Raw genomic sequence first — 27,668 nt, 5'->3', positions numbered from 1 at the left:
CATCTGTCAGTCGGTCCAACTAACGAATCAAATTCGTTAGTTGAACAGTGTGGCCCAACCAGCGAATCACGACTGTATGTATTTGGTAGGACGTTTGTTTAACAAACTTTTCTGAGAGGGATTGCAAAGTTGATGCAAAAATGGAAATTTAATGTATTTCTCAACAAACATATGATTATAGCGACTATAAGGTTGACCTGTTTGCAATACTGTCAAACCCATTAACCTATAGGGGAGTGAATGACGCTAGTAGTTATGAAACAATAAGGGGAAAATGAGGCAATATGAGCACCCTAAGGTTGAAGGCAAATATATCTGCAGCAAAATATACAAATAATCCCAAATTTCCATCTATTGGTAGAATTCAACATATTCTTCACATGCAGTTATTAAACGTGCTGAAGAAAATTCAAAATCTTTGAAAATAATCGTTGTTTGTAATGATCAATGTTTGGCTTGGTAAATGTGTCATGTGAATACTTATTTCATATAGCTTGAATCTTATAACATTTGCAGTTCTTTGACATCCCGTCAGATTTTTGTATTTTGTGTTATTTAAGATTTGTTGTATGTCGCAATTAAAGTATTGCATCATCCAATGGTAATTGACGGAGCATTCGTGCAAACAAAAAATCCAAAATTGTTCATAGATTCCTGGAAAACGGGGGTGCTCAACTCGCCCCACATGGCGATATTGCCTCACTTTCCCCTATTACATAAATACTATTAGCGGTACATATATACGGTACGGATTTGAGTCACACAAAAGAAAATACGAAAAACCCGAATTAAATTTATTTACATGAAATTTTTTTTATAATTTAGCCATAAATGGAGAGGGTGTATTAGAAATGTCCACGCTTACCAACGAAGAGGAGGGGTTCCATATCTCCATTCTTTTCTACATTTGGTATATGAAAACATGAAAAACATCATGATTGTTTATATAAAGCAAGCGCTTCTTTTATTCAAAACTAAAAATACACTTCTCAAGCTGTCTATGAAACTGAACGCTCCAGGAAATTGTTTTCCCTAGAATTGATTTTTTCAGCAAATGGACACCCTGTCGCCAATTAGCATTCCACTTTATGGCATCGGTCCGCTCTGCTAGTTGCTCTCCCAACGGTGTAAGTGGTCCGGTAGAAATAATTGTCTTAGGTCTGTCCGTCTTGTCCATGTGCCAATCAGCCCAGAGAGCTACTCCGTTACATTCGGTCAAAACATCGTCTAGTGTTATATCCATCGTACCTTGGCATAGATTGGAGCTTTCGAATTTTTCCGCTAAACTAACGTGTATCAGCTTAGTTGGAAGTCCAACTGCGAAACATGGATATTCCCAAAGCGGTTGCGCTTCAACGGGTGAATCGGTCAGGTTAGAATGCTCCTGTAATAAAAGAGATTGATCAACAATAAAGATCTATGCTGATATTTTTTAATTACCTCAATCATTTTATCCATAATGCTGAGATCGAAACCCTCACATCGTCCAAGAGGCATGCAAATTTTTTGCAAATCCATAAACTGCACGGGAACAGCATGAATACTAAAAGAACTCGGTATAACTGTGACAGACGAACTCAGCTTAGATTTAATTAGATCAAGTTGAACACCAAACTGGATAGCGTTATCCCACGGCAAAATTGCTGTTCCAAAGAATGGTTCTGCAAAAACATGAGTTACATCGTCAGTCAACTGATCAACGCTAGAAATAATACTGACTGAATCCAACCCGTTGAAACTTGCATATTTCTGCATGCATTCTTTTGATATTTGACTTGTCTCAAGCAGAATAACTTTTTGAACTCCTATCGCAACAAGTCCTAATCCTAGCAACGATCCATCCCCAAGAACTAAAACAACAGAATTCTTGTTGAGAATTTCTTCTAAGTAATTTAGTATTCGCTTGTTTCTAGCACCATCGTTTATTTGACCGATCCGAGAACGAGAGTACGCAAAATGAAGACCACAAGAGCAATGCGGAGGGTCTAGATCTGGTTGATCGATTCCGAACCACAACGAAAACTCGTCGTGATAAGCATCTAAATTGACGTCCTGTCCTTTGATCAAGGCAGTTTTCTGCTTTGGTAGGAAATAAATAGCTTGCATCCAATGATCTCGCCAAGGAATCAAATTTTGGTGAGGAGTTTTCGTAGCTATACTATTTTTGCGCAATACTTCATAGTCAGGATGCGCCCAAAACGGAGCGCAACTTAAAAGAATTTTTTCCTCCAGATCCATTTTTAGATCCCACCACATAAAGACTGCTTGTGGCACGCCTGAATGTTTAATTTTTATCAGTTTTCTAGAATGCCGTTTGTTCACAAGCCCATCCTTGTCTGACCAATTAAATTCAAAAACTGGAATCGGTTCTGATAGTGCAGTAAAGCTTCCCAAGGGCAGTTGGCTAAGCTGAACGTCAAAAACGGCCGCCGATCCTCGACAATCGTCTACGTCGTTTGGTGTCCTCAGAAGCACATCTCCATCTGCATTGCTAAGTGCTTTAGGAACCTGCCAGCTCATCGCTGTTGGGCTTTCCACAATCTGACCATAAATCGTCGCTGAATGGGGAATAACGCAACATCCCGGTTCAAGTAACTTGCTCAAAGCATGCCGGTAGGTTGCTAATGCTCCTTCTCCAATCAATTCAGTATCAAAAAGCTCCGTGACCAGTACATTCGCCCTTCGCTCCAAGTCCTGCCCAGGACCAACCTTCATTTCGGTAGATTTCTTTTTAACTAACCGAATTCTGTTAGTAACTTTAGCATTGGCTGCAATCACACGCTCCGCACAGTCTGCCATCGGACGAAACGCTTCACATGCTGTTACGCTATCGGCCCCCGCTCTGACTGCCATCATCGATAACAAACCGCTTCCCGTTCCAATATCCAGTACGTGTGCCTCTTTGCCATCTCCGTGCAGGCGTTCGATGGTTACCTGTAATGCCCGATCGTACTTTTGATTACGTTCCCAATCGTGACACATGTCTGCGAAAGCACTGCGGGCAATTTCCTGCTGCAGATCAAAACCTCCATCATCACTGTCCACGTCGGAGAAGTTCCCTGGTTCAGGGTTCATTTTCTTGCAACGGAAGCGAAGACTAAACACGACACATATAAATAACCAGCGTGCACAATATTGATGTTTTTTGTTTACATACCAAAGGTTTGTTCCAGTACTCGATCCTTGCTCTCGCAGTACTGGAACAAACAGACGAAGGACTAAATTTTGGGACTCAGTGGCAAATTTCATACACTCTAATGGCAAATGAGTTAGTTACAAAATTACGCAGAGTGCCCAAATGAAACCAAAATATTCTGGCTGCAGTTGAAAATCGAAATAGTGAAGTGTAGGTGTGGTGATGGGTAAGTTGATTCTCTAACATGTACACCAGATGCGCATTAGTTGCCCACTCTGCAAATAGGGACAAAAACGAAAGGTGCAAGTTCAATATTTCGATTTTCAATTGCAACCAGAATAATGATTGCAGGGGCACTGGGGTAAATAAAATACAATATGAATTTCTATTTTGATGGAAAGAAATGCATTTAATTTCGCTGATTTTTTAAAAATATGATCTATCCCTATAGGTGCGAGTTCATATTTTCTTGCTTCTTCCGCATAGCACCTGTGCCCAGTGTTACGAAATTTCAAAATCAGTTACCTATTTCTGCTTGCATTTACCGAAACCGACATTCAGATTCAACGCCTCCCTCATTCATTCACTTTACAACTTATTTATATTTATTTATAATTAATTAATATCAACAGACACAGTGTGGTCCTAATGATAATTTCTTAATCTATTTAAAAAGTCAACATGTAATCTGCTACGTGGAATGTGAAGATCGAACTCGGATGACACTCTGTTGAAGGTCCGCTGCAAACCAATGATGGCACCGTTTACTCCATAGTTAGTCCGGCGAAGAGGTAATCGGAGGAATAAATTATTGCGAAGGGCGCGAGGGCGAACATTCATATTTATCGCACTGAGAAGCTCGGGGCAGTCAATTCGATCTTGCAAAATATCCGAAATCGTCATAGCACGGAATAGATCCCGTCGCACTTGCAATGTATCGAGTCCAATAAGCAAACCCCGGCTTTCATAACTTGGCAGCTGGTGAGGGTTGCTCCAAGGCAATCGACGAAGGGCAAACCGAACAAATCTGCGCTGTACTGTCTCAATTCGATGGACACCGTTGAGATAATGAGGGTTCCACACAACTGAACAATATTCCAGAGTTGATCGAACGAGTGAGCAGTAGAGAGATTTCAAGCAGTAAATATCTGAAAAGTGCTTAGATATTCTCATTATGAACCCCAAACAGCGTGATGCCTTTGCGACAATATAGCTGATATGCTGTTTAAACGTCAGTTGTTCAGTTGTCAACTGACTGAAATTTCATGCAGAATCGAATGCTTGAGTGCAGAGGAAATATAAATTCATTCACCAACCAAAGCATTCATTTGTTATTATGTTATTATAGAAATAAAATTCACTTTGTTTCTGAAACCGAACATGTCCGTACCTGAAAGCGCTGCGTCGGGAGAACAAATGACGATGGAAACGAACCAAAAATTTCATTCATCGCTGCGGGCATGAATTGAATTTTGTTTTCTTTCAAGTTCATGCAGCGATATCATTTTTTTTAAGTTCTGCTGTGTCAAAAATTTCATACCCATTAGAACGACCTGGCACAGCGCGATTTCAATCTGGTATTTTTTTTCGTTCCGAAAAAAACAACACCTTGCAAAACAAAATAGCGATACCCATTTCTTTTCTTTTTTCGCGCATCACATATGCGTTCCAACATCAGCGATACCAGATCTACATTTTAAAGATTTTTTTTTTTTGCAATTGAAGACTGCATTTTTGCGCATTGAAACGAATTTGTGTGGAATATCGTATCAAACAGTCACAAAATGAAACAGTGATGAGTCCATTTTTTTCTCCACACACATGTGAACCATGAACTGAAACCATGTCAACATTTACCTTGCCGAAGTCAAAACGAATTTAATTTCTCGAACTGATTATAACGAGAGTTTCGTCTCGTATTTTTTCACGTAGAAATCTCTGCACTACGCGTGTTCAAATGAACCGGTACCGAAATCATACAGGCAAACCACCCTCGAAAAATGAAATGGCAATGGTAAGCTGTCTTCTTTCATCCATCACACGGGAGAAAGCTCTAAGCCCTGCATATTCGACGCGGTGCGAAGACTATAGTAAGCACTAAGCACGCATGCAAATGAATTGGCGCTTCCCTAATAAAAAAAATATACACGAACTTTAACCCATATAATACAATGAATCCACATACTGTTTGGATGATACCCTAAACTGGTCGTTTGGCTCTTAAATACGATCATACGATGTTTATTAGGTTAGCGAGTTCATTGTGATGTGCGAACAAAGCAGAAAACATGCTAAAATTAAATTTTCTACACCCCGCGTGTTGAAACGAATCGGTGACAAAGCTCTAGCTATAGCAAGCTCATTTTTCGTTTTCCTTCTTCCGTTGATGCGAAAAAAGCATAACCACGGAAAAATGCATCACAGGAGAGGCAAACCGAATTAAATTCGGCGAACTGAGGTAAATGAAGGAGGAATTTCATCTCGCATTTTTCTCGCGTCGAAGACTGCACCCCGCCTGTTCAAACGAACGGGTGCTGAAACTTTAGCAACCACACTTGAAAATGAAATGGCGATAGCGATTTTATTGTGATGTGCGAAAACAAAGAAAATCATGGCAAGAACCGTCGCAAAATAAAACGCCAATACGGGTCCTTTTCCTTCACATAAGTGGGATAGCAGAAACTGGCAACATGCCCTGCCGGAAAGGAAAATCGACTCCAATGTTGTGGTACAGAGAGGCATCGTGAATTTCATTTATCATTTTTTGATTGATCCAAAAGCTCGACACCTCGCGTGTTCAAACGAACCTGTGCCGAAAGCACAGCACCCATGCAAAATGAAATAGTGATAGCGAGTCTAGGGGCAGATCACTCTAGGAATATATAACTAATTTGTATCAAATTAGAAAAAATGCATTTAGTTTTCATTTTTGCATCAACTTTGCACTCCCTCGCAGAAAAGTTTGTTTAACAAGCGTCCTACGCTGATCCCCTTTGTTCGACATTTTGTTTAATGTCGAAACAAAATGAAATTGCAAAATGAAATTGCAATAACGAATTCTTTTTTCATCTTACACATGTGCCAAACAACAGAAACCATGTCAACAGCCTTGCCGGGAGGCAAACTGATTTCAAATCTCAAAAATTCATCGCTGTGAACCAAACGAATCGGCGCCGAAGATTATAAATATCCTAATTTGAAGAAGGCGACACTTCGTCCACCGCGTGTTTTGGATTTTTTGCCTTGTATTTAACCGTGTCTGCCAGCATGCCAGATAAAAGTAAATCGGACGGCAAGTTAATCGTAGTTATTTTCCTATTCATGATTTCTCGACCCTCTCAGGGGTATTACTTAAAGAACACTCTCGCAGGGGATCTCATCTTGATTACCCTCTCAGGAGAATTATTGTTAGAAAAAACCCTCTCGGGGACAATAGCCTATACTCCCTCACCGAAGATGACACGTTCAATATCTTCTCGGGGGCAATACTTGCAGTGGCCGATCGGGGGACCATGCTGTCCCTCTCTCAGGGAAATTATTCTTTCTATAAAGTTGTGATTCGTTGGTTGGGCCACAGCGTATGTCCAACTAACAAATTTAATTGGACCGACTGACAAAAATCAAAAACTCTCCAAAGAAGACATTAGTAGTGTAAAAGATTGTTAGATAGATTGTCAAAGTCAATTTGACATGAGATTTTGACGTTCAGATGCTTTTTAGTTGGACAACGGTCCAACTAGTGGAGGTTCAACTTAAAAGCGGCCCAGTTAAAAAGTGTCCAACCACTGAATCACGACTGTATATTTACGTATTTACCAAACTGCACCATTGTCGTGTTCGGATGAACCAATTTGCAACTTCGGATATCCTCGCTCAAAGTCAATCACACAACGGACGAGCTTTACCTATTCAATTCTATCTCTTTTCAACTGTATACTTGAACATGGATGTCTGTTGTCCGTGATGCAAAACCACTGATTAAACCTGCTGCGACATGTACAGATTTAAAGCATATACAAGATAAGATGGATGTTTGTGTGTTTTTCATATCTACGATAAATAATTTGATGTAATTTTTTTATGTTTTTCTGTAAATACGCATCAATCATCATCGAATAATGGACTCAGAGGGGAAGAAAAACAATTTGGAAGTTAATGATAATAGTTTTTAGTAGATACACTTGAGTTAAATATAAAAAAAATCTTCGAAAATGTGTATTCTGTGCTTCTAGGTTAGGATTCACCACCGCCCGATTTAAGAATATTTAAACAACCCTTCAAAGCATAACAAATATAATTTCACTTTTGGCAAGAATTAGCTCTCATTTCGAGTATACAGAACTTTGTAGGAAGTGGTTTTATACCGATTAAGAAAGAAAAATTTAAAAATATGCTACAATACCTCTCTTTTGCATAATAAATCTATTGCCATCTTGAAGGAAATTAGTTTTCTTCCACTTCACTTTCAGTTTTTTATACAAATATGAGCAATTTTCTTGCAAAAATGCAAAAATTGCGGAAACTTTTGAAAATTTTCTTCTGATTTTACAGTTCATTCGTAAAACATCCACTTCAAGCAGGTAGCGCTCCCTATATATATATATATTTTCTGCGTAAAGATGCCAATTAAAAAAACCAAAATTAAAGTAAAAACACAGATAACAGATGTTCAGGCTCGATTTGAATCGTGTGTAAATACCCGTTGTTGGAATTCCGAATAAATCAGACGTCTGAAACACGTTTTGAAAACGTTTGTACATGGCGCAGTGATCGATACAATGTAGTTAGAGTGCAGCTGTCAAACACGTGTAGATGGCAATAATAAAACAGATTCCAACGTTTATCAATTTGAAAGTTTACACAGGTTTTTGAAGAAATTTTGTTTTAAATAATCAATTCCATGCACGCAACCCTAAAATAACCTACAGAATAAGTTCTTTTAACTTAAATTTAGGTACTTTTGAGCTGTGCGTCGCTTTCGCACTTATTAGTGTTGTCAAAAACAAAACGAGAGATTCGACCCAGTCGAGGTCTTCCGTGCAGTAAGGTACTTTAAAGTTGTTTGGGGTATACTCAAAATTAGGTAATTCAACTTAAATTTAAGTAAATTAAACTGAAGGTTGAGTTATTATTTTTACCGTAGTTAAATGGAAACTACCTTCAACACGGTTTACCTAATTTTACCGAGGGATTGCCCTTCCTATGATGATTCTCAGGGATAGACCGTCCCAACATCAAATTATGGTCTTGTCAAATTTTGGTCTTGTCAAACTACAAATTACGTGAAAACCCAAGATGATACCAGATAAGGTATAGGCATAAGTGAAGCGAGATTTTTGGTTTTACAATTGGCAACATCTATATTGCGTAAATACTGCTTTACTTCCAGAAAAAAGAAGTTGCTAAAATCGAAATTAATTAAAACAATGTTTTGAATATAGAAACTAGTGCTTTCAGCCTTTTTGAGGTCCTCAAGGCGTTTGCCACCAATAATATTATTGTACACACATGCATGCACCTTATGCAGATTATCTTGAATCTATTTTGGGCTTGTCAAATCTGCCACTCTTCTTATTCTTCTCTGGACACGCTCTTCTTCCCTTTGGGGCAGACCCTCGAATTTTACCTTCCTGCACGATACCACGAGATTGAGTCAAAAATACTGAATTTTAGGTACACGGAAACGAAAAACTACCTAAAATTGAGTTCCTTTGACTCAATCTCGTGGTATCGTGGGGGAACTTAAAATTAGGTAAACCGTGTTGAATGTAGTTTCCATCACTGAAAGAAATCCAAACGTTAATTCTATTTGCTTCAAACCGCTTAAAATTCATATGAAGAAGAAATGCTATTGTTATCACGCGCACACATACCTTCTATGTGTCAACTGTATAAACTATGTATGCACACACATAAGTTATATGTGCATATTATTATAGAATGGGGTTTTATGTGCCTAATAGTTATGAAATGTGAATGTAAGATTAATATTTCTTGTGAATACACACATTAGGTTTATGTGCCAGCAAATAGTGTCTATATGCCTCCGTTAATTGCAAAAATCTATGTGTAAAATCAATAGGCATAACGTTTACTTTTTTTTGAGTGATTTAACCACGGCAAAAATTACAACTCATTGATAGGTTTTTATACTCAAATTTAAGTTGAATTTACCTAATTTTGAGTATACCCCAAACAACTCAAAAGTACCTTCCTCCACGGAAGATCTCGACTGAGTCGAATCTCTCGTTTTGTTTTTGACAACACTAATGAGTGCGAAAGCGACGCACAACTCAAAAGTAAGTTAAAAGAACTTATGCTGCACGTTGTTTTATTTAACCGTGTAGTTTTTCGGTGGCGTGCGGATAGTTTTATTTGCTGTGTATATATTGCTAAATGCACCACATGGGAGCCTTGCGATGACAGCTAGCAAAAGGCTTTTTTTTAGCTTTTTTTATTCGCGCCCAACGACCAGAGATGCCAAAAGATTTTTCTTATACCTAACTAAGAATATTTTTGTATAAAGTTTGGATAAAATTTTGGATAATTAGGCAATCCATTAGACGTTTGTTTGACAATTCAGCGGTGGGTTCTGTCAACAAGTCTACTCCTGCGAACAGAAAAACTCGTCCGACAAACAACTTTGTTAGTCCGATTCGTTTGATGTTGGATCGAATCAACGATATTGTCGGACGTCGCACCCCTCGGAGTAACGTCAGAATAAGTAAACAAGAAATAATCAGCTGATCAGAAACGTCTCATGGATTGCCTAATAAAATAATTGTTTAAAAACACTATTGCACATTAAGTTTTATACCTAGTTTTTATTGCTTTCTGCTAATCAAACATTTTGTATTAAAAAAGATTGAAAGATGAAATTTGCTCTTCTCGTTGGTCATGAATATTTCGACCAAAGGGTCGAAGTCGTAATAATATCGAAACGAGAAAAATAGCTTTGAAAATTCGCTTCATCATTTTAAATCGTATTTTAACAGTGTTTGCATACTGCGCTTTCAAATGTATTGAAACACTTTAAAACAATACTAGTTTTCGGAAGCATAACTAAAATGTTCTATATAATAACGTTTTCGTTGATAAAATTGAAAAAAAAAAAAATTTCGCCGAGTGTTGTTATGAAATATTGATTAGGCCATTTTCGAGTCGCCCTCTTGTTTTGACGACGCTCAATTTCGCCCTGCAGTGGCGCTAGATAACAAAAACCAAATGTGGTTTTCGCCGTGCTCGCCGGAGGGGAAAATTTGTTATTCCCCCGGGCGTGACAAGCAAATGGTTTTTGTTTCGGGCGATTCTTTTTACGGACCTTGTAAACAATTATGCTGTCAATTTCGCCCGTATACACTACCATAGAAATATAGAGGCGTAACCCGCCTGGCGGTTCGTTTACAGGTGGCGGTTTGTTTACAGTTGAAAGTCGGATCCACCGTTTTGTTTTTTATTGATTTTCATGAAATTTGAAATATTTATAAATGATTTTATATTTATTATGAAGTATTTTTACTCCTCTTTAAGATATTAATCGAATCTTCGTTTGTTTACTTTTGTTAATTAGGCCCATTTGTCGGCGCACAATCGATTTCACAACCTCTTACGGCAATTTCTTCACTGGATGAAAACCGGTTTTCGCTGAAAACCAGTTTTCAGGTTGCTAGTGACCAATTAGCCGAAAACCGGTTTTCAACGAAAACCAGTTTTCATCCAAGTGAAGAAATTGGCCGTAACGGTAATTCTTCGTATTTGCATTTGTATTTTATCATTCGCATCTATATGCACACTAAAAAAAAACCAAACGTTAATTCTATTTGCTTCAAACCGCTTAAAATTCATATGAAGAAGAAATGCTATTGTTATCACGCGCACACATACCTTCTATGTGTCAGCTGAATAAACTATATATGCACACACATGAGTTATATGTAAATATTGTTATAGAATGGGGTTTTGTGTGCCTAATAGTTATGAAATGTCAATGTAAGATTATTAAATCTTGTAAATACACACATAAGGTTTATGTGCCAGCAAATAGTGTCTATATGCCTCCGTTAATTGCAAAAATCTATGTGTAAAATCAATAGGCATAACGTTTACATTTTTTTGAGTGCATGTTAGTTTACAGTGTGTCTCAGGTGACGGTCGTATAGCAATCACGCATTATAGAAATGTGCAGATTTTAATTAAAATACCAAATTATATTTGGTATTTGTGCAAGCCTTCATTTTTTATGTTTAATTTATTTATGCGTTTTATTTTCCAAATTGTCTGGAGAAATCTATAGAAAATATTTACTAAAATTTGAGCTATATAATTTTTTTCAATAATCTAATTCCTGCGGAAGACGCAAGAATTTTGTAACATCCAAATAAATCGAGAAGGTTGGCACCACTGCCTTCAACAATCGTGTTCATGCTCGTGCATGCAACTGTAGCTGTCAAATCTCGTTAATTCTATTAATTTCTTCGCAAAAATTTGCAATTTTTTCATGGTTTGTATTTGATTTAACTTGTTACAAGGGAAGTCAACAGTTCAAGGGTTAGAAGAGTGCGTATTGTATTGCGAATTGTTATCGGAATATGTAGGTATGTGAAGTTATTTTGATCAAAACACGCGAAAAGGCTTGCATATCGAACAGCCGGCACAAAAACCGCCAACCGGTCTCTTTCTCGCCTTCGGTAGTCAGCGGTCGATCATTTTCGCGTCATTCTGCGCCGCCATATTGTTATTCTCGTTGGTGAAAAGCCGTCGCTGCATCGCAGTTTCTGTAATATCCTACCGAGAGAACGGGTGTGCTGGAATTTTTCGCAGGATACGGCGAAAGTAGCGGACTCTGGTCGGATTCCAACTGAATGCAAAATTAGAAACGCTGCAAAATGTCAAATATCGTGCTGGATAAGGATTGCTTCTATCGACGGATAAAGCGTTTGTACGCAAATTGGAAGGTACGATTTTGTAATGCGCTATGCGTTCTGCACGGAGCATAACCTCACCGATTTATCAGTGTTATGATGGTGCTCTTGTTTCATGAATTCACAGGAACCGGAATTCGGTCACGATGACTCGCTGTCAAAGGTGGACTGCATTTTGACGGCGGTCGGAGCGGACGAGGAAACGATCTACAGCAAATCAACATCGCTCCAGACGTGGCTTCTGGGCTACGAGCTTACCGATACGATCACATTACTGTGCGAGAAGACGATCTACTTCCTGACCAGCAAGAAGAAGATCGATTTCCTCAAACCGATCGACAAGGAGGGTGAGGAGAATGTTCCGGCCGTGAAGCTACTTGTGCGGGATAAGGTACGTGGGTATGCCGGGAGTCGAATTTGTCTTTAATATTAGTATGAATTTTCTTTAGAAAATACGATTTTATAAGTAGACTAAACGATAATTTCTTACCACAGAACGACAAAGATATGGCCAACTTTGGAAAACTCCTAGAAGCAATCAAAGAATCGAAGAACGGCAAAACTTTGGGAGTTTTTACAAAGGACAAGTTCCCCGGTAGTTTCTGCGAGTCGTGGCGTGCCTTTCTGAAGGATAAAAACTTTGAAAATGTCGACGTTAGTGTTGCCATCGGGTACATCATGTGTGCCAAGGAGGACACCGAGGTGATTACAATAAAAAAAGCCTGTCTGGTGACGGTGGATGTGTTCAACAAGTACCTTAAGGATCACATCATGGAAATTATTGATGCTGATAAGGTTAGTGCCCGTTTTCGATTGTCGATTGAATTAAGTTAAAATAAAATTATTACAGAAAGTGAAGCACGCCAAACTGTCGGAGGGTGTTGAGCAGGCATTGACCGACAAGAAGTATGTTACAGGGGTGGACGTCAATCAGTTAGATATGTGCTACCCGCCGCTCATTCAGTCCGGTGGAAATTACAACCTTAAATTCAGCGCCGAAAACGATAAATCCTATTTGCACTTTGGTGCGATCATTTGCGCTCTGGGAGCTCGCTATAAGTCCTACTGCTCAAACATTGTTCGTACGTTGCTGGTCAATCCGACGGATACAATGCAGAAGCATTACAATTTTCTGCTGAATTTGGAAGAGGAACTGTTAAAGGTTATGGTTCCAGGAAAGAAGTTGTCCGACGTTTACGAGGCAGGCTTGGAGTACGCTAAAAAAGAGGAGCCCAAGTTGGTGGACAAACTGACCAAAACGTACGGGTTTGCCGTAGGTTTAGAGTTCCGAGAGAATTCGATGATTATCGGACCAAAGTGTACAGCAGTATTGAAGAAAGGAATGGCTTTTAGCGTAAATGTTGGTCTGGCTGGTTTAGAGAACAAAGAAGCTGCCGATAAAGAATCGAAGGTTTATGCATTGTTTGTTGGCGATACCGTTCTGGTTAACGATGAGTCACCGGCGAGTGTTTTAACTCAGTCTAAGAAGAAAATCAAAAATATCGGTATCTTCCTGAAGGATGACGAGGAGGAAGACGAAGAAGAGGAAGAGAAAACAAAAAAAGCTCCAGAAATTTTGGGCCGAAGTGGCAAGCGATCAACCGTATTGGAGAGCAAGCTACGTAATGAGCAGAACTCCGAGGAGAAGCGAAAGCAACATCAGAAAGAATTGGCCGATGCGTTGAACGAGAAGGCCAAAGAGCGGTTGGCGAAACAAGGGGGTGGCAAGGAAGCGGAAAAGGTGCGAAAGTCTACTGTTTCCTATAAGGGTGGCGTAAATCAGATGCCAAGAGAACCGGAGGTCAAGGAACTGAAACTATTTGTTGGTAAGTTAGTCCGATTGAGTTATAGTGCAAAATGGTTAATGGTTTTATTTTACAGATCGAAAGTACGAGACTGTCATTATGCCTATTTTCGGCATTACTGTACCGTTCCACATTTCAACCATCAAAAACATCTCACAGTCGGTGGAAGGCGACTATACTTATCTGCGTATCAACTTCTTCCATCCGGGCGCGACTATGGGTCGCAATGAGGGAGCAGTTTATCCGAATCCCGACGCCACATTTGTGAAAGAAGTGTAAGTGTGTTTGATGTTATTCCAAAAATAGCTAATCTAAAATGCTTTACACAACTACAGGACATACCGATCAACCAATACAAAGGAGCCGGGAGAAATCAATGCTCCCTCGACAAATTTGAACACCGCGTTCCGGTTGATTAAGGAAGTACAGAAGCGCTTCAAAACTCGTGAAGCGGAAGAACGCGAGAAAGAGGATTTGGTGAAGCAGGACACCCTGGTTCTATCGCAAAACAAGGGTAATCCTAAATTGAAAGATCTATATATCAGACCAAACATTGTAAGCAAACGCATGACCGGGTCGCTGGAGGCGCACATAAACGGCTACCGCTACACGTCCGTCCGGGGCGACAAGGTAGACGTTCTCTACAACAACATCAAGAGTTCCTTCTTCCAACCGTGTGATGGCGAGATGATCATCCTACTACATTTTCATCTGAAGCATGCCATTCTTTTCGGCAAGAAGAAACATCTGGATGTGCAGTTCTATACAGAAGTCGGTGAAATTACCACCGATCTGGGCAAACATCAGCACATGCACGATCGTGACGATTTGGCAGCTGAACAGGCCGAACGAGAACTGCGCCATAAATTGAAGACGGCCTTCAAAAGTTTCTGCGAAAAGGTGGAAGCTATGACCAAACAACAGATCGAATTTGATACGCCCTTCCGGGATCTTGGTTTTCCGGGAGCCCCGTTCCGCAGTACTGTTCTGCTCCAGCCGACGTCCGGTTCCCTTGTTAATCTGACTGAGTGGCCACCATTCGTCATCACACTGGAGGACGTGGAATTGGTGCATTTCGAACGTGTCCAGTTCCACCTGCGAAACTTCGATATGGTGTTTGTGTTCAAGAACTACTCACAGAAAATTGCGATGGTTAACGCGATTCCGATGAACATGTTGGATCACGTAAAGGAGTGGTTGAAGTAAGTTTATCATTTCTATTATAACACATTTGCTGCAATGACGAAATTAAATTTCACCACCAACTCAGCTCTTGCGACATTCGTTACTCGGAGGGTATAATCTCCCTGAATTGGGCCAAAATCATGAAAACCATTACGGACGATCCGGAAGGTTTCTTTGAAACAGGTGGCTGGAACTTCCTTGATCCGGAATCGGACGATGAAAACCAAGGCAACGATGATTCCGAGGACGAGGAAGACGACGCGTACGAACCAACCGATGATGATGAAGAATATGAATCCGACTCGGAGGATTACTCGGAAGCGTCCGAAGAAGATGATTCTGCATCGGAAGACGGTAAGCGTGGACTGATAGTACACATTTTATTGGTATTCCTAACCCACTGTATCTTGATTCTTCAGATCTTGGCTCGGATGAAGAGTCTGGCAAAGACTGGTCCGATTTGGAGCGCGAGGCTGCCGAAGAGGACCGAAACAGAGACAAAGATGACTTTGTCGATGATAGACATTCGTCAAAGAAGCGATCGCATCACAGGTAAATTCAATCTTTCAGTTACTACAATTTCTTCTACAGGAAATTAGCTAATATACCTAATTCCACCTATTTGCATAACTGCCTACCGCCTTCAGACGTGATCGAGGAGTTGAATCGTCCTCGATCAAAAAGAAGCGACCAGAAGCGCACAGGTTTGATTGCTTTGCTTACGCTTCGAGATGTTTTTCAGACTACTGTTAAACCAAAAACCGCACTTACTTAAGTTACTAACACTATGTTCCTATCTTTTTTCAACAGTTCATCTAAAAGTAGCAGTCGCGATAAACACAAGGATAAACACAACGATAAGCACAAGGACAAGCATCGTAGCAGCAGCGGAAGTGGTAAGCACAACAGCTCTAGCAACGATAAACACAAGAGCAGCAGCAGCAGCCACAAGAGGTCACGGGACGATTCCAGAGACAATTCGCACCATCACAAGAGCAAAAAGTCCAAAAAATAATTGCTGTGCCCTCGTGATACCGTTGTCTTCTTTTTATGGGGACCGGTTCTTTTACTCAGAGTTGATCCGAGTGCTCTTGGGAGCCCCCAGAAAATTGTCTTTTTTTTCTCGTTCAACTCAACTCATGAATTCACCTTTGAAAGTTAAGTTCAATCAGTTTTTGTTTGCCGTTAATTTATTGGTCAGAATATAAATTTAGTAAGCACATTGACAAAGAAAACAAATACATCCGATCCAGTTGTACAATCGTTGATCCCGACCATATTCTCCAAAAGCAACCGGAAATAGTTCCAGCAACATCTTTTTCGCTTTTCCGTCAATTATTGTTTTTTAAACGTAGCACTAAGTGATCAATTGCCTGTTTTAAACCGGTGAAATTAATTAGTGGTAAAAGTATAAAAAGATACGACGATGAGGCGAATATGAGAATAAATTCCGATAGTATTACACAGAAACAAGAGAAATAGTTTATTTTCTCCGAAATTTACTTGAAAATGGAATCGACGGTCTCTAACGACGTGTTTGCTTAACCCCCAAAATTAAGTTAGGTTCTAGATCAATCTTTCTATCAGCAGTGTAGGAGTCGACATATTCGATCAGTCGGTTCGGACCTTCGGAGATTGAGAAATGTCATTAGATAGCCGTCATATCTAGTGCAGGAGTGCAGAAATTGCTATTTAGTTAGTACGCGAAATAAAGAAGGTCTCTTTTAGTGAACGACCGTTATAAAGTAAAGACGTGATCTTTTATATAATCCCAGATATCACAAGCAGTTAGGGTTAGAATTTTGCTCAATTTCGTCTCAGACAAAACAACGTCAGATGTTGCATTCTGCTATCTACATCTACCCGATCCAGTGCTGTACGCCAGTGATTCTCAACCTGGGGTCCGCGAAGAGTGCGTATTGAATTTTCAAGTCTTGTTTCCTAACAAACTGAAATAACATTGATAGCATACAAAATCGATGTTTATACGTGGGGTCGGCAGCAAAAATAGGGTGGTTTCTAAGGGGTCCATGGTACGAAAAAGGTTGAGAACCGCTGCTATTCGCAATAGGTTTTGGCACTGTTGTATGGAAAAAAATTAACCACATCAAACGAGAAAAAAATGTTTTTACTTTCCCAAACAACTGATCAAACGTTGAGGTCAATTATCGCGACTTGCTCGTGCTTGTCTCCTAAGATTTGTACCAGTGTGCTGCGATGATTTGTTTCTATGCACTCATGGCAGAATACACATTTCTTTTGCTAGGCGTATTTTAGGGGACGTACACCAATTATTTAAGGTTGAACAGAGAATGGGCAAAACCGAAAACGAAAAAAGCAGTTTTCTTCCATACCGTGTGTTAGATCTTCATAAAAATTAATCAGCAGTATACTGCAACAACATTCTACATAAGCTGATTGATTTTTATGAAGATCTTACACAAGGTGTGGAAAAAAACTGCTTTTTTGTATTCGATTTCTGCCCATTTTCTGTCCAACCTTAAAGGAACATTCTTACAAAACATTATCTTTGTGGAACGCGGGGGGAGTGACCTTTCTTACATGACATTATATATCTAGTGTATACAACACAATTGTGTAAACAATTAATAACAATTATATTGTCTGAATTGTACCACAAAGATGTAGCTAGAAAAAAGCAAATTTCATGGTGAATTATCGTTAAGCAAGAACAGTTAAATTTTGAGAACGTCAGAACTTGAATTTAAGCATTTCGCAGCGCAGTGTCCTATTTAGAGGCTCGAGTCACAGTACGTCCTACGTGTAGTGAAATTTAGGAACCCTTCGTGATGTCATGAAGCAATGTATTGTCAATTTTATCCGAGTTATTTGTGTCTCCACCTTGCCCGATCAGACAATCCATCAATGGAATCACTTTTCCAACTTTTTTCGGTGTTTATTTCCATTTCAATTTCGTAAGTTAGAATAAAAATTAAAGCTTTAAGGACATGTTCGATCCGTCGGTTGTTTTCTAGATTGAATATTTTCAGTTTGTAAATAAAGAATCAAATTGAAGTTCAATTACTTCGGGGGTCCTAACGAAACGTGCTTAATGCATGTTTAACCCTCAAAAAGGCAAGGGGTTTCAATGAACTTGTAATTTGGAATACAAATGATCGAGCGTTTACAGGCTTTTGATTCTCTCGCTGATAAAACAACAAATCAAAGGCTTTTGCTTGCATTGGGTCTCAGGAGCGATGATTCTTGAAGTCACAATTTTTGCTTGCCTTTTTCAGGGTTATTAACAATGAATATTTACCGACATTTGTCACTATATTTTAGTCTCAATACCTCGATATTTCGACTTCGACGGGTGCTGCATATTCATAATAAAATTCTTCAGACGATTAGCTTAACCCATTATGTCCTAGCGTATGAAATTTCATACGCAAAAACAACACATTTCTGAACCATTCTTGTTATACAATAAACGCGTCTTCAAACTTCTAGTCTTCGTTGAACGTTAATTAATACCCAATAATTTATAATGTGTATGCTAAATCATCTATTTTTATAAAATTTAATTGTGTTTTTGAATATCAAAGTTGGACAAAATGCGAACCTAAATATGAACAATACATATTATTAAATTTCTCTTATAAATCACCAACTCTTGTTTCTGATTGAGAACAAATGGCCACGAGAAGTGTAAAAGATGTGACTCAGTGCGAAAAAATGGAAGAAATTGGCGAAACAATTGCGAAAATTCTGCTGGTAGTTCAAGGTATGAAATTTCATACGCTGGGCTGAACCGATATCTTTTTTTCTAAGGCGAAATTATTTCCTCTTTAGGACCCGGAGGGAATTTACAACATTCTCGCCGATTTTAACGTTGAATCTGTGCATTTAAAGGTATCAAATTCTTAATACGTTGCAAATTATGCTTGCTTCTAACCAGAATATGTTTTTATGTAAATTCTCGTAAGTAAATGTTCTTTGTCTTAAAATAATCACAAAGTTTAAGGGAAAGATGGTTTGATCCAACGAACCTATCATGAGACGAAACGGTACGAGAGAGGGGGGAAGTGTTAAAATCATTCAAAAAAGCTGATAAATGAATGATCTCGCAAGGTTGAATATATTATTCGATTTCCTGCTAAATAGAAGAGTATTACACGACTTTTCTCTGTAATGATTTTTTGATACCCTATCAGCCCAGCGTATGAAATTTCATACGTTGGTTTTTTCCGCAACAAAACGTTCCGAAGTGATTATTTTATTTTTCCCATACTTATTTGGGCATAATATGACGCTTCACGAAGTATTGTATAAATAACCAAAAGTTTTAACATAGCTGGGTTACAATGGGTTAAGTGAATGCCCCCTGCATTGACGAGATACACAAGAAAAAGAATCTCTTGCTTTGGAGTGAATTCTAGAAATAAAAATATTTGATTACAATTTTTTTTCACTGTAAGCAGTATCGTTAACTGGCCCCGTGTGTATCACCGACGACTTACCCCAACCGCATATTTTATAAAAAAAACTTAATCCACCTAGCGGTGCAATTGTACCTTTCTCATTTCTCTAAACTATGTCTCGGTGGCTGATTATGTTCAACATGATTGTGGAAATGTCTATTACATTCTTAGTACACTTTGCTTGCCAGCCACGAACTTGATGAGCTTTGTGTCGACGGTGAAACACTTGAAATAAAAAAAAATATCATACTTAATTAGCCTAATCAGCATTAGTTCAATGTTATCTGCTTGCTAACTCATTTTGTCATGCGGGAGTGGATGTGTAATGAGGGCGAAAATCCCAAAATCCCGGAAAGCGGCGACACAGTGGCTACGCAATTACCGTTAACGGGTGCACGACGCTCGATCCCACGACTATCGGTAACGAGCTAGGCAGGCACTTCGCCTCCTTGTCTGCAGACGCCGCTCTCCCACCTGCGTTCCTACCAACCCTCCCGCAACTTGACGTTTAGCCTAAGTTGCTTGAAACCACCGTGTTTCGAATGATGTCGCCACCATAGAACGCCGTCCACTAATTGCGATACTGTAAATTTCTATCAGATAAAATAATTTCGTGACGTCTTTTACGCACTTCTTTTCTTTATTTACATTCGGAAGAGATAATCAAGATGATCATTTCAAAACAGCGTAATAATTTAAGATAAATACAAACAAGTTAAGGAATACAAATTGTGCCGAATGTAAAATATAAAATGCATGATTTGATTTGAGTGCGCTTCTAGTGTGAACTTTTTCCTCTCCCATTGCCCTTGAAATATCTTTCGCATATGACAATTCTCGAAAGTTTGTCGTTAATCTTTAAATACCTTCAGCTTTGTGATTATCATTTTTCACTTCGAATTTAACAAAGGCAGGATTGACTTCGACTGTTTATTTCTGACAGTATATCATCTAACTGATAGGTGCTGCGACATGTACGGTGCAAAGGTTTCCACGAAATTTAGAAGTGATGACAGTTCATTTTTGATCGGAGAGGGAGCAAAACAGTCCAGTATTATTGTGTGTGTTTTTTACATTGCAATACAAATATTACTACATAATATCTGCATTTTTATAACAAAACAACACCAAACGCCCAAAAAGTCTTCAAAAATGAATTATCGAAAGTAAAAAAAATTGAACAAGAAAATTTTCACTGTGAACAAGTTTACGCTTTTTTTTAGAATTTGCTGTTGAATTCAAATTGATCCGCCATTTTAGACCCACAGACCCAAATAAAGTGGTTTCAACGATTTGTATAGGAGCTGTCAAGTTGTTCCCCCTCTGGTTCCTACGCATCAAGCAAGGGGCTGAGAGTAGCCTCGTCCCATTCGCACCCGATTCAGGGCAAGTGTACAACCGGCCTTTCACCGGAAGTGAACTGCATGCGGCATTGGAATCGGTACAAGGTAAGTCTGCCGGACTGGACGATGTTGGCTATCCCCTACTGCAACATTCCCCGCCGGTAACCAAGCGGGCGATATTAGACAGCATTAACCGCATTTGGAATGGTGAACCGATGCCCGCCTCATGGAAGGAAGCTCTAGTAATTCCTGTCCCAAAGCGATGCCAGGGGAACAGAACGTCGGATGACTTCCGCCCAATCAGCCTGCTCCCCTGCCTTGCTAAGACGATGGAACGAATGGTTAACAGACTGCTGATGGACCTACTGGAGGAGCGTAAACTCCTGTATCAACGGCAGTTTGCGTTCCGACGTGGAGCAGGAACAGGTGCCTATCTCGCCAGCTTTGTGGTGCGTCAATCCGTAACTGATGGCCTGCACGCCGATATCGCCATACTCGACGTGGCGAAGGCTTATAATACCGTGTGGCGTCACGGAGTACTGCCAACTGAAGAATCACTGGAAACATGGGCCACTTCTTGAGCGACTACCTATCTAACCGCACTTTTCGGGTGGGAATCGGAGGTGCCCAATCCGACACCTTTCCGGAGGACAACGGGGTTCCCCAGGGATGAGTCCTCGCCGTCATACTGTTCCTGGTATCCATGAACTCCTTATTCGCCAACCTACCGGCGGGGATCTACGTGTTCGTGTACGCTGATGGCATCGTGCTGGTCGCGACGGGAAGGACACCCAGGCACTCATCCACAGCAAGTTATTTTACGGTGTGGAGCTGACGTCCTGTAATATGGCAAGCTTTATCAACATTTTAAGCCCTCTATATCACGGGCCAATCCGCGCTGCTTCTGGCTTGCTCCCCAGCACGCCTGCTGAAGCGGCCTGCGTGGAGGCCGGGACCCTACCCCTTCGTTGGGCAGCTGCACTCATCATCGCCAGAAGAGTACAGGAGAAGACACACTAGCCGACGTCTCACTCGACTCGTCCCGACCGCAGATATTTTGGGCCAGCTGAAGTCAGGGATTAACGAAGCCTTCGTACGCCACTAGCGTGGCAGCACCGGACACCTTCAGCGAATCAAAGGCTCACCCGACCGCTGGACAGACCGGACTGATAGGAGGGAACAACGAGTACTGTCGCGGCTCAGATTAGGACATACGAAGGTCTCTCATGCGTTACATGTGATACCCGAACCACTGTGGAACACTTTCTAGTGAACTGTCCAGAGTTAGCCGACCTACCGCTCTCCATTAGAGAGATCCTTGCAAACGACACCGCCCGAGAAGAAATGTTATTGGCCTTTCTGAAGGACGCGGGATTACTCGAACAGCTGTAAAGGTGTCACTTGTGCTACGAACCATGAACAATATTAAAATTATAATGTTATTATCGAAATTTCAAAGGCGAATGATCATTGGGTTAAAGCCTTTCAATAAATAAATAAATAAAATAAAACTTTTCACAAAATTGTTCGCCAGTTTGTAAAAAATCATTATTTGAAAAAATGCAACAGAATATGAAAAGTTTTGTTTCAATACCGTCAACCTTACCTTACCGGGGGCTCAGAAAAATATTTTACGAACCCGTTGTCTGGATGTGAACGTTGAACATTACTCTTTTTAGCATAGCAGTTTTTTTAGATTTCCGTAGTATGCCCATCCCTAGCAAGTAAATTTTCATCATCTTTGGATTAACATGATATTTTTTCCAAGGTCACAAGAGAACTTGCTGATCGATCCACTGTTCCAACCTTTAGAGATTTTTAAAGAAATGAAAAAATGTCACCTTTAGATTTTTCCGTATTTTGCGCATAAAAATTGACCATCAATTTACAACGATTTTCTTTTGACAACTCCACTTTCCGAACTAAACGAGGTTCGTGTACCGATGAATGAAAATCCAAAACAAACCGGGAAATGCCTGGACGAAAGCTACTTCCCGGATAGATGGAATATCCAGAAGCTGGGGTTGCTGCCAAAACCAGGAAAGCCACCAGGTGATCCAGCATCGTATCGGCCTATATCAGTGTTGGATACACTTGGTAAACTTCTGAAAAGGGTGATCCTCAACAGGTTGACGAACTACGCTGAAAGCCAGGATGGACTGTCGCAGGGGCAGTTCGGATTTCGGTAAGGGATCTCTATGGTGGACGCCATCCGCACAGTCATCGCAAGCGCGTAGAAAGTATTGAAGTAAAGAAGAAAGGATAATCGCTACTGCCGTGGTTACGATCGACGTGAAGAATGCGTTCAACAGTGCCAGCCGGGTGGCTATTGCCGTAACGCTACACAGAATGCGGATCCCCAACTATTTGTACAGACTCTGAAAAGTTATTTTCAGAACCAAGTACTGGTCTACGAGACTAACATGGAGCAAAGGTCGAGAAGGGTTACGGCGGGAGTACCTTGGGGTTCAATATTCGGCCCAAGGCTCTGGAATATAATGTACACAGAAGCGTTAACATTACAACTGCCCAGGGGAGTCGAGATCGTCGAGGCTTTGCAGATGACGTCCTGAGTTTAACCGGCGTGATCCTCAAGGAAGTAGAGATGTTGACGGCAGGGACAATAGGTATCATGGAAACCTGGATGACTGGTGTGAAGTCAACGATCGGTTAAATTACAACAGCCATGTCGACTATGCATGCAAGAAGTCTGCGAGGACAACTAACGTATTGGCAAGGATCATGTCGAACATCGGAGGATCAAGATGAAGCACGAGAGGTCTGCTGGTAGGTGTAGCATCCTTAATACTGTGGTAGGGCGTACTGGCCTGGGCGGCTACGCTGAACTCAAAGCGTAACCGGACGAAGTTGGCAAGCACGTTTCGCCTAACGGCTGCTCGTGTCGCGAGAGCGTACAGAACGATATCGTCAGAGGCGATATGCGTCACTGCTGGGATGGTTGCTATCTGCATCACTCTGGCTGAATACACGAAATGCAAGGAGACTGTCAGAGCGGACTCGTTAGCTGAATTGTAGCAAGTGTGGGACAACGCGGAGAAAGAAATGCGGACCCACCGACTCATCCCACATGTTTCGGTACATAGGAAGCATAGTGAGGTGAACTTTCATTTGATGCCGTTTTTGTCTGGGCTCGCATGCTTACGGAAGTACCTGCATCAGTTTGCCCAGAGTGTGTGAACGTGCAAGAGACGTCAGACGTGTGGTCTTCGAATGCCCTAGGTTCGAAGAAGTTCGAACCCGGGAGACGACAATATCGGCATGGGCTGTGACCAACATAGTAGTGTCAAGTATACTCTCCGAGCTGCAGAGAAAATGGCGAAAGGAACAACAAAGGCCGCCGTGAAACAAATCGGGTCTAAGAAAATTTCTCCGCCGGAGTAGACTGGATCCTAGGACTAGGTGTCGGGAGAAATTCTTCCATCGGGAAACTCTCAGTCGAAGTAGGGTGGGTTCACCACCGGAGACTATCGGAGTAGATTGGGTTAAGGCTTGGAGCTGAATGATTCACGGAAACAGAACTAAATTGCTAATGGAATCAGCAGCTAAACGGTTAACTGAGACGAGAGCTGAACGGCGACGTAATAGAATGAAATGAAAAGCAAGAGAAGAATCTAGAGCTAAACGGCTCAAAGGTCATGTGAGGCTCCGAGATCGCTGCAGAAAACTCATTAACAAAAAGAAGAGAGCGACGAAAGGATGAGTATTACCTTGATGTTGCTCCATGCGAAAGAAGGTCGAAAAAAGTATAAGGAGTGGTTAGACACGAAAGTGAGTCGAGTCCCACACAGTGCCAATACATTACAGGCCAGACTTTTAAAGTTTGTAAACCTTACTATAACAAAATGTGGAAGTACTCATGGACTGAATGCTTTGTCGGCACATCTGTGGGTACCAGTGGATGCTGAAATGAACGATACAGGAAGTGAAAATGTCGGAAAAGGAACTACGTCTACCAACGTACAAAATGGCGGACACGGTACGGGAGCTATACTGAAGGAAAATGATGGACTAAAAGAAAAAGTGTTCTTTAACAATACCTACTGAAGCAACTACAAAGGCAAATATCGAGTGGTAGTACAGCGAGATGTGACGGAAACTGACCGGTTCAGTGAAATGAATAATCGTAGAAATAGCCCTTAAACAAAATGGATTCAGATCCTTTGACATAAGAAAGACTGTAAAAACAAGGTGATGGTTTATTGTCTATCTCGAGATAATCTAGCATTTCGTCGAGTACTTGCTATATGGGATACACACGAGTGCGATCGAAACAAAAACAAACGTCAAACCGTTTTCTCACTCGCACTGATGTAAACTAGATGGGCGCGTAACTCAACGCACGGCCCGGTGGCGCAAGGCTGAAAAGTCGCAATGTGGATTTAAGAAAAGATTCGCAATTTTGGGGCAGATCACTCTAGGAATGTATAAAAAATTTGCATCAAATTAGAAAAATTCTCGACAAACATATGATTACGGCCTAAAAGCCAACTGTCAAAATCCACTTTGAATGAAAATTCCGGACAAACCGTTACGCGCCAATCAGAGATGTTTATAGTAACCGAAAGAAAAATATTTTTTCTTTCATAAACTGTTGTGAACTGTGTTCGGCTAGTAACGGTTTGTCCGGAATTTCCATTCAAAGTGGATTTTGACAGTTGGCTTTTAGGCCGTAATCATATGTTTGTCGAGAAATGCATTTAATTTCCATTTTTGCATCAACTTTGCACTCCCTCGCAGAAAAGTTTGTTCAAAAAACGTCCTACGCTGATCCACTTTGTTCGAAGTTTTGTGGGATGTAGGGCTATTTTTTTGTAGGGTTTTGACGTCTTACACGCAACTCAAAAGGCATTGCACGCAACGCAAAATACATTATGAATTTCTATTTTGATGGAAAGAAATACATTTAATTTCGCTGATTTTCAAAAATGCTACACAAGTGATCTGCCCCTAGTTCGCAATATATCTTGGGCATGAATAACACCAATCGTTTGACTGTGCATCAACTGGCTTCTTAAAACCCTTCGACGAGTCTTCGAACTATCTCTCGTTACTGGAATATTACTTGTTGGAAAGCGGCCCATACTAGGGGCAGATCACTCTAAGAATGTATAACAAATTTGCATCAAATTGAAAAAAATGCATTTAATTTCCATTTTTGCATCAGCTTTGCACTGCCTCGCAAAAAAGTTTGTTTAACAAACGTCCTACGCTCATCCATTTTGTTCGACGTTTTGTTAAATGTAGGGCTAGTTTTTCTGTAGGGTTTTGACGTCTTACACGCAACGCAAACAACATTGCACGCAACGCAAAAACATTGCACGCAACGCAAAAACATTGCACGCAACGCAAAATACATTATGAATTTCTATTTTGATGGAAATAAATGCATTTAATTTCGCTGATTTTTAAAAATGCATCACAACCCGCATAAATCTGTACCATATGTCAACCATTGTATCAAACGTCGAAAAACCATTTTCAATACAGTTCGTGCAACAATAGATTAACCATTGCCTAGTATAATGTCGAACATAACCAGTGTCGTTTTTCCATGCTCGACCATACAAACAACGGGTCGTTAAGAACAGTCACCATACCAAAATATGCGATTTTCCATATACATTTTGACAACATACTATTCAAGAACTATACAGATTATGGTGGCATGCATATTTTAGATCTAGCGATGTATAAAATATTGGCGCTGAAAAAAAAGTCCTCCCTTTCACATTTCAATTCTATCGATTGATGAAATTTCATTTTGTTACACGCAATCTTCTGATGAGAGCTAGGTTGAGACTAACTGGACTGTCGCTTTATCCAACTGAGCTATCGCCGTAATATTGCAAGACGATGATTTTTGATCATGTTAAGCTACAGGTTTTTGGAGCAGCGTGAACAGATATGCGAATAACAAAGACCACCAGAGCAATATTAACCTCTAGCGCAAAAGTACAATGTAGTATACAAATCTCCAATATATGATACACGGAAGGTATTGGAAATGGTAACTAAAATGAGTATGGTAGTATAATAGTTCAATTATAATGGTGGAATATAGCAGTAGTATTCCCAATATGGTGAGTATTAAATGAATAGTTTGGAAATGGTTCCAAAGGTTTCTGGAATGGTATTTATTTATACGGGAAGTGATCTGCCCCTAGAGCCCAGAAAAAGGAATATCGACAATATCAATATTAATTCGTCAAAAGGTCGAAAGTGTTTTTTGTAAACAAACTTGTTTCGCTAATTAGTCTGCTGCAAAGTGGAATTTCATGAAAAATGTGCGTTAATGTAAATTTTTACCCTTCGTAGAAGTAATTTCAATTGTTTTCTGCTTTAAAATTATAGTAAATTAAGAGAAACCATCAAAATAAAAGTTTGTTTACAAATCCTATTCGCCCTTTTCCAAATTTAATATGGAATTATCGAGTTTTATTATGTTTAAGAGCTAATTGTTTTGGACAGGGATGGAATTCACTTCAGAGCATAACAGACGTCCCTACGGAAGACAAGCAGAAATGTCTTGCGCAACGCAAACGGCTCCATTCAGTGAGTTGCGGATTGTCCTTCGCCAGTAAGATTGTATCGTTGAAGCTAGCACACTAGGCCATTGCGCCAGATGTTATCGAATGCCTTTTCAAAATAAAATTTCAAAATATGTTTCCACGATTGGAAACGCAGACTACAATGTCATTGCTGTTATGCCCTCTTCATATGTTGATCTGCATTTGTTCCCACCTTCTCCTGGCGCTGCACATGTTTTGCAATGATTTGCGACGTCAGAATTCGCGTGACAGTTCAGTGCAGATTTT

General features: G+C 40.2%; 2 protein-coding genes across 3 annotated transcripts; one reads left to right on the top strand and one right to left on the bottom strand.

Annotated features, from left to right (window-relative positions):
• Positions 1-959: 959 nt before the first annotated feature.
• LOC131692324 (protein arginine N-methyltransferase 7) lies at positions 960-3,134 on the bottom strand. The gene is made up of 2 exons (XM_058979307.1): positions 1,441-3,134; positions 960-1,384 (listed from the first exon to the last, which is right to left on the bottom strand). The coding sequence occupies exons 1-2, from the start codon at positions 3,073-3,075 to the stop codon at positions 965-967; spliced, it is 2,055 nt and encodes a 684-aa protein (XP_058835290.1). The 5' UTR covers positions 3,076-3,134; the 3' UTR covers positions 960-964.
• An 8,406-nt stretch (positions 3,135-11,540) lies between these two features.
• LOC131689218 (FACT complex subunit spt16) lies at positions 11,541-16,286 on the top strand. Of its 2 annotated transcripts, XM_058974158.1 has the most exons (10): positions 11,541-12,090; positions 12,185-12,448; positions 12,553-12,852; positions 12,908-13,883; positions 13,939-14,137; positions 14,198-15,064; positions 15,133-15,401; positions 15,467-15,599; positions 15,695-15,751; positions 15,858-16,286. In XM_058974158.1, exons 1-10 carry the CDS (start codon positions 12,022-12,024, stop codon positions 16,060-16,062), a joined length of 3,339 nt encoding a protein of 1,112 aa, XP_058830141.1. In that variant the 5' UTR covers positions 11,541-12,021; the 3' UTR covers positions 16,063-16,286. The 2 variants fall into 2 exon arrangements, with proteins under 2 accessions (XP_058830141.1, XP_058830142.1); XM_058974159.1 differs by lacking the exon at positions 15,695-15,751 and having other exon boundaries at positions 11,543-12,090.
• Positions 16,287-27,668: the final 11,382 nt, after the last annotated feature.

Source organism: Topomyia yanbarensis, chromosome 3 (genome assembly GCF_030247195.1).
Source record: "Topomyia yanbarensis strain Yona2022 chromosome 3, ASM3024719v1, whole genome shotgun sequence".
Taxonomy (NCBI): domain Eukaryota; kingdom Metazoa; phylum Arthropoda; class Insecta; order Diptera; family Culicidae; genus Topomyia; species Topomyia yanbarensis.
Note: the sequence above shows the minus strand (reverse complement) of the source record. Positions and strands in the feature narration are given on the sequence as shown.

Coding starts and splice junctions, on each gene's coding strand:
- LOC131692324 (XM_058979307.1), bottom strand. CDS start 3,075: ATGAACCCTGAACCAGGGAACTTCTCCGACGTGGACAGTGATGATGGA. Junction 1,385..1,440: donor TTATGGATAAAATGATTGAG/GTAATTAAAAAA, acceptor CTTTTATTACAG/GAGCATTCTAACCTGACCGA.
- LOC131689218 (XM_058974158.1), top strand. CDS start 12,022: ATGTCAAATATCGTGCTGGATAAGGATTGCTTCTATCGACGGATAAAG. Junction 15,065..15,132: donor CACGTAAAGGAGTGGTTGAA/GTAAGTTTATCA, acceptor CCACCAACTCAG/CTCTTGCGACATTCGTTACT. Junction 15,600..15,694: donor AAGAAGCGATCGCATCACAG/GTAAATTCAATC, acceptor TACCGCCTTCAG/ACGTGATCGAGGAGTTGAAT.